Source organism: Sciurus carolinensis, chromosome 3 (genome assembly GCF_902686445.1).
Source record: "Sciurus carolinensis chromosome 3, mSciCar1.2, whole genome shotgun sequence".
In the NCBI taxonomy this organism is placed as follows: Eukaryota; Metazoa; Chordata; class Mammalia; order Rodentia; family Sciuridae; genus Sciurus; species Sciurus carolinensis.
This window is the reverse complement of record NC_062215.1, coordinates 47,581,166-47,590,628: the sequence shown is the minus strand read 5'-3', so window position 1 is coordinate 47,590,628 and position 9,463 is coordinate 47,581,166. Positions and strand designations below refer to the sequence as shown.

At 39.9% G+C, this 9,463-nt stretch overlaps 1 protein-coding gene across 2 annotated transcripts in view; it reads left to right on the top strand.

Annotated features, from left to right (window-relative positions):
- The first annotated feature begins 363 nt into the window (after nucleotides 1-363).
- Myocd (myocardin) overlaps nucleotides 364-9,463 on the top strand; it is a 103,487-nt gene continuing 94,387 nt past the window's right edge. Inside the window, exon 1 of one of the 2 annotated variants that reach the window (XM_047547142.1) lies at nucleotides 364-689. In XM_047547142.1, the coding sequence (XP_047403098.1) occupies nucleotides 635-689 (55 nt within the window). In that variant the 5' untranslated portion in view covers nucleotides 364-634. The remainder of the gene's footprint in view (nucleotides 690-9,463) is intronic. The other variant, XM_047547144.1, reaches the window with a different exon arrangement.

Below are 9,463 nucleotides of genomic sequence, written 5' to 3'. Positions count from 1 at the left end.
GCCATCCCCGGGCAGGGAAGCTCCCAGCGCAGCAGCACTGCGCACCACCTGCAAGCCCCATGGCGTCGCAGCCCTTCCTTCTTTCCTAGGGGCTTCAGCTCTGCCCACTGGCCGAGATTCACGACCCCCCAGCCCTTCCTTCAGCGCTCTGCGCCAGGGAGGCCACTCAGCCCACTGCAAAGAGTTAAGACCCAGCTGCCTAGACTCCCCTGGCGGCTCCAGGTCCCCAGGCCCGTCTCATCGCTCCTGATTGGCTGAGCGCCTGTCAGTAGTAAAGAGTATCAGATAACAAACTTGGGACCTTCATAAAGGCGTGGTGGTGATACTCCGCAAACGCTGGCAGCCTATGACATCAGCCAGGAACGCTGGGATGCCGCAGCTCCTGGCCAACCTCAGAGGAGGAGGAGGGTCCTGCCGGCTAAGAGTTAATTAGCCCCGCACAGCGAAGGGGGGAGGCGCCAGTTTCCTGGGGACACTGGCTGCCACTGTACGTACTCCTACCCAGGGGAGCTCACAGAGAGTTGGATGAATTCTGAGTTGTTAGCTGCGGTCAGCTGGGCTCCTGGGAGCCTGTTCCTGGTGGAAAACAGGGGGCGCCTGGCAAAGGGACCAGCGGCTTGCTGAGAGATTCAACATGACACTTCTGGGGTCTGAGCATTCTTTGCTGATTAGAAGCAAGTTCAGATCAGGTAGGGCTAAGTCACTTAGCATTTCTTCTTAAACTTTCCTCTTCTGCAATTCTTAATTCTAGACCTGCTTTCCAATAAATGTCTCAAGGCCTATCGTGGCGACAACTCTGTTCCCCAAAGCACATTTTGGAAGCAAAGAAATTTACCTGACTTTGGGGGCCTTTAATGTCTTAAGTTTCAAATGCTTTGAGTTATTGAGTGTGGGTTTTGTTTGTGAATAGGGCGATCCTCTTATTTTATTAATATTTTTTTCTGTATATCTGCGAATAGAAATTTTGATGGGGTACATCCAAAAGGAGCAACTTTGAAATGAACAAATAAGGGATTTAAAGTTTGGGAACTGTGTAATATCAGTTATAATTGCTGAGAAGATGAACCTGATGTTGTATATTAGGTACAGGGGTCACTTAAAATGTAGCTAATCCAAACAAATGTATTTCCCAAAAAAGTCACTTGGGGGAAGTAAAAATAGCAAATTTGGAGCACACCAAGAATTTAAAATGACATCACTGTAGGGGGAAAAAAAAAAAAGTCCAGTGCCACAAATATTTTTTCCCAAACCATCTGATATTTATAAATGGAGAATTTTCCCCAAAATTTCTGTGTTAGTGGCGCATAGAGAAACTTCTCAAAGGACACTGAATAGAGGTGAGTCAAAGGGAGAGATGGGAACTCTATTTGCTCTTTATGAAGGGTTGGTGCAGGTGTCCACCAAAGATACCATTGTGTGGGTTCCTACATTTAGACCAGACAACACTTGACTGTTTAAGTTCTTCAGTAGCTCTGTGTATATTATTGGTTTTATAACAGTGGTAACAAGCCGCGCAAAACACCTACTTAGAAGACGGATTGCTTTTATGAGAGTTCTGATGTGAACATTGGACGTGACAGGTGTCAGCAAGATGCTGCATCATTTGCTAAGCTACATTTCCCTTGGTCCATCTGAATAGGGCCAATAAATCGTTTCACTGGGGATGGATGGTTCAAAAATAAGAAAAGTGGATGCTCGGAGGCAAGGATTATCCCATCAGTAACTTCCCTAGCTGCTCCTCGTTTTTAGACATCCTTGGGTTCCGCTGGAGATTATCTGAGGATCTACACTATTGAAACAAGTTGAAAAGGAGCTTAGGTGACCACAAACCAGAGGGCCCCTGAAGCTCCAGGGCCAGTGTGCCAGCCACCAGCCAGAAGGACCAACAGTGGATTAAATCCTTCCTTTCCTTTCCATGTTGAGGTGAGGCCCTTGGTTTGTTAATCAGCCAGAGACCTCACCACTGCTTGGTAATTTCTTCAAAACTGCAAGGCAACACTGCCACCTTTCTGAAGAAGAGAGGATGTAGATTTGTTTTGTATGAAGCTGCATTCATTTCAAACACTCCTGTGCTAGTTTAATGTGGGGGGCGGGGAAGGGCTGGTTTCTCTCTAAAAGGATTTGGTGATGTTCTTGATAGTAGGCATGCAAAACAGAACTCCCAAAGGAGTCCTTCCTTCAGCTGAAGGGCAGAGAAGAGGAAAGACTAAATTTGCACTGCTCACAATCCATTGCAGTGGATTTGTGGAGTCTTGGGGTCTCCCAGATAGATCCTATAGAACCTGCTCTTGGAACTTCAGAGAATTTCAGCCTCACCATTTTTTTTTTTTTTTTAAAGCTAGTACAGAACTTTGTGTAATAAGGAAGGATAATTCTGGGAAAACATGATATAGAAGCAGAAGCGGCTGGGCTTAATCCTCCATCTTTGATAAACAGGGAGACTGGTGTCTGGAAATGTGCAAAGGGGCTGGATTATCTAGTCGCAAGTGCTGATACTCCTGAAAGAGAGAAGAGAAAAACAAGTAGCATGTAAGACTTAGATAATATAATACTGAAGATGAGGATGATGATTCTTTCTGGGGGTAGTTAGAACAATAGCTGTACCAGCACTGAGGTCGCTAATAAGAGGGCCTCTTGTCTAAAAGAACTTGCTCGCTTTGTGACTAATAGTAAATAAGGAGGTTCTTCTTCACTTTGATTCCTCCGTCTTTCTTCCTCCTCCTGTTTTTCTTTCTTGAGTTATTCAAACTGTAAATTCATCTTACAAATTTTCGCTTCAATAGTGGACTGTAATATTAAGTATTTTAGAAAAAATGTTTCAAAAGTAAATGCAACTAAATTTATTTCTGATTATAGCGATGGACTCCCTGTGATAAGGGCTTATGCGTAAGTAAGCAGATATTTTCTTTCATTTTGAAATTGACAGGGATGGCAATAGCATCCTACCTACTTTCCAAAAACTACATTCTAGTGACCTTGTAATTAAGTATAAAAAGCATACCACAGAAGCAGTGAACTCCAAAAGTTTACATTTGCAATCATGTTTAGTGATACAAACTCATCTTATTTGCAAGGGTGTTATGGTTTGAGTATGTGAATCTTGGGCCATACTAACCAGTTTTGGAAGTCGCCTCCGCTTACTAGCTGTGTGACCTTGAACTTTAGGTAAATTACATAATTTTCTATGCTTTAACTTGCGTCATCTGAAAAATGAGGATGATTACATGGTTGTTGTGAGGAATTAAATGTGATAATGCAAATAGATCACTTAGAACGATGCTCAGTGCTTAGTAATCCCCCACAAAGTAGTATTTCATTATTAATATTAAGGTGAAGTGAGATTCTCTGTTGGTGGCTTTCTCTCTCTGGGTCTTGGTTACTTAATCTGCAAATGTCCAAGTTAAACTAAGTGATTTCTTAGACCCCTCTGGTCTCATTGTACGGTTCTCAGAAGATGTAAAAAGACAGTCTGGAAAAAGCAAAATAGAGATTGGTCTATATTGCAGTTGGGCAAAAATGTTAGGCATTTTACCTAAACATAATAATCAGATTTGCTTTTAAACTGACTACATTTTGCATGTTTTAATCTTCTCTTTCACTGTCATTTATTCAATGTCTGTAATCAGTATCACTATGAACAGTTTTCTTAATATAAATCCCTGTGTCCTATGGAACACAAGGGCATGTATGTACACATATACACATGGATCAAAAATAGAGAGAGGTTCATTAATAGATTTTTTTTTTCTCTCTTGTCTTCCTTGTGCCTAAAGGCAAACTCTGCTACCTCCCATTCTCTTGTTCTACCCCCTACAAGTGTAGGATTGTCAGAGTTAGCAAGTAAAAATACAAAATGTCCAGTTCGAATTGAATTGGAGACAATTTTTCAGTTGTATAGCAATATTTAGGACATACTTATATCTGAAATGCAAATCTCACTAGGCATCCAGTATTCTATTTGGAATCCCTGTCTGTCACCTAAGTGGTCTTTGACACTTTCTGTTGTCTTATCCTATATCCCATCAACCTCTTCAGATTTTGGGTTTCTGAACATTCCTTAAAATTGCAAAACTTGTCTATTCAGCAAGAAAGCAGAAGGCTCAGAACAGGGAAGGGGTACCATGAGAAGCAGCCGTCGTTCCTATGAGGTAGAACCAGCTTATGGGGTGAAGACAACCATGGGAGCTTTTGTCTTTCTGTCAGGAGGAAGATAAGCTCAGCAGGCAGCTGGTACTCAGGAACTGAAACTGGCCTCCAGAAAAGAGCCAAGGAACAGGCAAAGCAAGCAGGCGAGACCCAGTGGGTAAATCAGCAGAACAGCAAGTGGAGGGGGCACAGCAGCCCTGTGTTCTTCTGCTTCACCAGTGCCAGAATAAGGCCTCCAATGTCTGTAGTTGATGACTGTCCTTCTAGGGAAAGCAAGGGACTTCTCAGCAGGACCTGGGGTCACCTGTCTGTCCATTTCCTTATTCTCCATGCCTCAGGTAACTTAAAAGATCAACCAGGTCCTATTTTAAACTTCATCCAACATCTCTGTGACTGAATTTTCTTTTGTGAATTGGGGCAATTAGACCAAGATATTGGTCCCCAATTTTTAACAAAATATACACTATTAAAGAAATTCTACCATGAGCTTAAAGAAGCCTAGGCCCTGGAATCACTGTCACCTTTAGTTAGTTTTATAGCTTAGAACAAATAATTTAACCTAGAATTCCCTTTCTATAATATCTAATATATATGTAATATATGCAATAAATATGTAAGAAGTGTATCTAAATTAATCAAGTCCTCTCCAAAGCTGTTTACAGTCCCAAGATTTCAGTTTTTCAAGTGAAGGACCCTAACTATTTTTTGCAAGGCTTTAAACAGTATAAGGTTAATAAAAGAATTATCATCTGAGAATGTAATCCCTGGATTTTAAAAAATGAATTATATTTTAATTCTTAAATGGGAATTTTAAATCTTTGTTTTTAAAGCTGAAGAAGCATTTCAGGTCTGGCTTAGGTCACCTCCTTGAGACCATTGCTCTGAGCTAAGTCTTATCGTATCAAATTTACTCATGGACCACACGCTCTTGCCTCACATCTTAGTTACTGCAGCCGGAGCTCACACCCCACTCTTTCCCTGCCCTATTTTTACCCACAGTGCTTATCACTATTGAGCAGACTGTTTGTTTATTTGTTTATCATTTGTCCATGAGAGTGGAATTTTTTACTTCTTTGTTGTTCACTAGAACTTGTGCTTGGACAGAGAAAGCACCATGAAACATCTGTTAATGGATGGGTGTAGCTCAGCAGTAGAGCATGTGCTTACTCTGACAACCAGCATTGAAAAAGAGTGTCCAATAAAATGTCTTATTCTTCCTCTGAAGATTACTGAAAAACAGTAAGAGTAAATAACATGTGTACTTTTTTTGGCATATGAGTGTTTGTTAAAAACTAGGGGGAGGGCTAGAGATATAGCTCAATTGGTAGAATGCTTGCCTCGAATGAACAAGGCCCTGGGTTCAACTCCTAGCACCACAAAAAAAAAAAAAAACTAGGGGGAAAAGGGCATTAGTGAATATCAGTACACGATTCATACAATTCTGACTAGTAGTTACGAAGAAGGATGAGTGAATGCAAATGCAAAATTTAGATCAGTAGCAAAGTGGGAAAGTATAGATGAGCAGACAGGCATAGTCCAGAGGTAAAAAGCAGGTAATAAGTGCTTTTCTTAGGCTTGCCAGTAGTTGCATTCATTATTTTTATAAATCCAATTAATTAGACAGGAGGTCATTTGTGGGCCAATGATGATGTGACCATAGGTCATGGACGAGAGGTTATGATTAATCCAATTCTGTGTACCTTAATTCCTTAAAAAAAGAAAGTGTGTGTTCTTTAAGACCAAGAAAAATGACATTTATCTTTTATCTGCTACAGTCTATGACAGGAACAATCAGTAAGACTTTGTCAAATTGGATTGAGCCAGATTGAATGGCTCTAACCTAATTGGATTAAATTGAAGAAGAACAGAAGAGTACATGGCAGAAGCGAAAGTGCTCTGCCCCAGGACTGGAATGCTACATGCTTCCAATCAGTCAAACCTGAACAGGAGCTGCTGGCACTAAACAGAAAGACTTCACTGGTCACCTACTACATGGTGAGGTATCTTGCATCTCCAGATAGAGAAGGTGTTTTAGCCTGCTTTTTTGCTGCTATGACCAAAAGACCTGACAAGAACAATTAAAAGAGGAAAAGTTTATTTGGGGACTCATGGATTTTGGAGGTCTTGGTCCATAGATGGCCAACCCCAGTAGGCAGAACATCATGGCGGAAGGAAAGCAGCTCAATACATTACACCAGGAAACAGACAGAGCTCCTCTCTAGAGGGACAAGATAGAAACCCAAAGGCACTCCACCAGGGACCCACCTCCTCCAGTCATACTCAACCTGACTACAGTTACCACCCCATTAATCCCTGTCAGGGGATTAATGCACTGATGAAGTTAAGATTCTCATAACCCAATCTTTCATCTCTAAACTTTCTTGCATTATTTCACACATGAGCTTTGGGGACACCAATATGTAAACCAGAATAGAAGGAGAAGCCAGCAGGTACGTTTCTCAGGTATGCCATCCTGTGCCATTCCTTCTGTCCTGTAGGCACAGCCACAGTGGAAGCTCATTGTACCCACTCTCTGATTCCATGAGCTTGCAAAAGTTAATACAGCTCACTGGACCTCCATTCCCATATCCACAAAATGATTCAAGATCTTGATGGCCCCATGACTCTATGAGGAAAAGATCTCTGTAGGTTTATGAAGGGTTTCTTTTACAGAAAGAAATCCTACTCACCCTGTGGGAATGGATTACTTGACCTGGTGGCATGTGAATTACACAAGAGAGAAGCATGGAGTAGCTAAAAGGTTTTGATGGACATAAATAGGATTAACAACAATAACAACAACCATTAGCCAAATAGTTTTGCAACTTTATCATTTTAGTACTTAGATTTTCAATTTTACTAAGTAGGTAGTGCTTATTTTTTTTACAGAATAGCTAGTAAATCAGACTTTACTTAACCAGATTTGGATCTTCATTCTTAAATAAAATGTAGAGAAGTTTCCAAATTTTGTTAAAACAAGTTATATCATTGATTCAGAATTTACAATAAATAAGGCTGATCCCTATCTTTCATTTTTTTTAGAGTAAAGAAAAATGCCCTCTGGAACTTTTGAAGGGGGAATAATGTCTTTTTCTTCTCCCTCTGATGAGGAAAGATAAATTCTCTCATTCTCTTACTAGAGTACTTCTCTTATCAGTTGGATCACTCTGATTGATGTTTACCATATCCAACCACCTTAGATCACTAGAGGAGCAGTAGAATGCAAAGGGAGCTAAGCCACTACAATATTGTAAAATGTATTTATTGGGTGTTGTCATGTATAGGAACTTGGCTCCCACTTGGTATGTGTAGCAAGTGATGAATGCATACACAAACCCTTGAATATTTGGTACATCTTGACCCCTTGTCTGGCACCTGAGTTTGAATGAACACATTTCCCACCCCTCAATCTACATCACTTTCTCCTTGGTCTTGTAAGTGGCACAGAGGCATCAGTTGTTTCTGATAAAATAGAGTTAAGTAAATCCAAGGAATATTGTACAAATGAGGTACAATGACCAGAAAATACCCCATAACCTGTCCTGCCTTTCCTATTTCCAGAAACACTGTTTCTATAGAAAGCCGGTCAACCTCGTCCTCCTCACAGCTGGTGATACTGGGTTTTCAGTCTGAGGTAAAGTTCCAAATAGAATCTTTTGATACACAAGCTCCAGACAGGGCACTAAAGCTCCCACAAAGGTTAAATGCATAAAATGCCATTCAACATTAATTGAACAATGATTCTTTTAATACTTTAAATTTCTTTATTACTTGTGTTCCTTTCTTGTCCTGGACCATATATATAAAGTTTTTTACAAGGTTATAATCAAAGTGTGTGCATAAGCTTATACTCAGTCTTTTATCATATAAACTTTTTATGAAGAAATTTTTAATATCCTAAGAATTTTTTCATATTATTTCAATTATGCTATTCCATAGCAGCATAATTCTTGCTTTAAGACTGCATAGTATTTCAACAAGCAACTATACATAATGATTCACTAAATCTTTCCTTTTTGCATTGAAAAATTAAGCTAGTTATAGTTTTATAGTATGCTACTATGAAAATTGTTATGCAGAACACTCTGAAGAGGGAAAAGACAGTTACTGGGGAATGAGATTGATCAAATTATATTCATGGACAAATATGGCATACTGATTCCTGCTATTATGTAAAAGTATAATGCACCAGTAAAAAATTAAAAATTCAAACAAAACTATGATGTCCTCTATGCAAAAAAAAGATTTTTCCTTCCTTTGGATGATCTCATAAAATACTCATTAAATATCAAAGTGGGGGAATAATGGATTTGAATCTTTATGATTCATGATGGTAGCTAGCATTTCTGTTAAGAGCTACAATGCACCAAGCATAATCCTAGACCTACTTCTTTAGGTGATGAATACTTGTCCCTACAGGAGAACTCACTCAGTCACCTTGTTTACTTTTCCATGGGTGACTGGTATTCAATGAGTCTTTCATATCTTTTCAGTAGAGAATGAAAAGGGAAATGAGCAACAGTTCATTTGGAAACTTCCAGGTGATCTGCTATTTGGGGATCACCTGTTACTAAATATGATTGATACCTCATCAAAGAGAAGAGAACTGGGAGTTGTTGAACCTATGATCTGGGAGCTCTTCTATTACCTCATTTAATCCTCACAAAAAATGTTATGGGGCAGATATGATTTTCCTCATTTTATAGGCAAAGAAGCTGAGGCTCAAAGATGTCAAATGACTTGGACAGATATGAATCTGTTTGTTCCACTGAACCAACTTGACTATTTCTGTCATAACACAAGCCTCCCCATCCTTCCTTCATGTCTCCTTCACATGCACATCACACCTGGCCTGGAGGATTTGATAGATATTCCTGGATTACAACTCTAACATAGAACCAACTGTTTTTATGTCATCAGTTTCTTAAATAACACTTTTTCAAGCTACTTGTGCCTAGTACTAATTAATCTTTAAATTACACATGCCATCTCTCACCTCCTAATTTCAGGATTGGGGGGGTGGGGGAGTTGTTTGGTTGTTTTTGTTTATTTTGTTTTGTTTTTGGTTTTGGTACTAGGGATTGAACACAGGGAAGCTTAACCACTGAGCAACACCCCAAGTCCTTTCTTATATTTTACTTAGAGACAGGGTCGCACTAAGTTGCTTAGGGCCGCACTAAGTTGCCGAGGCTGGCTTTGAACTTGTGATCCTCCTCCCTCAACCTTAAGCTCTGGGATTCCAGGCGTTCGCCACTGTTCCCACCCTCCAGGATTTTTAATATATAATTTGACTGTTAAATCCAGCTTATTTGAGAAG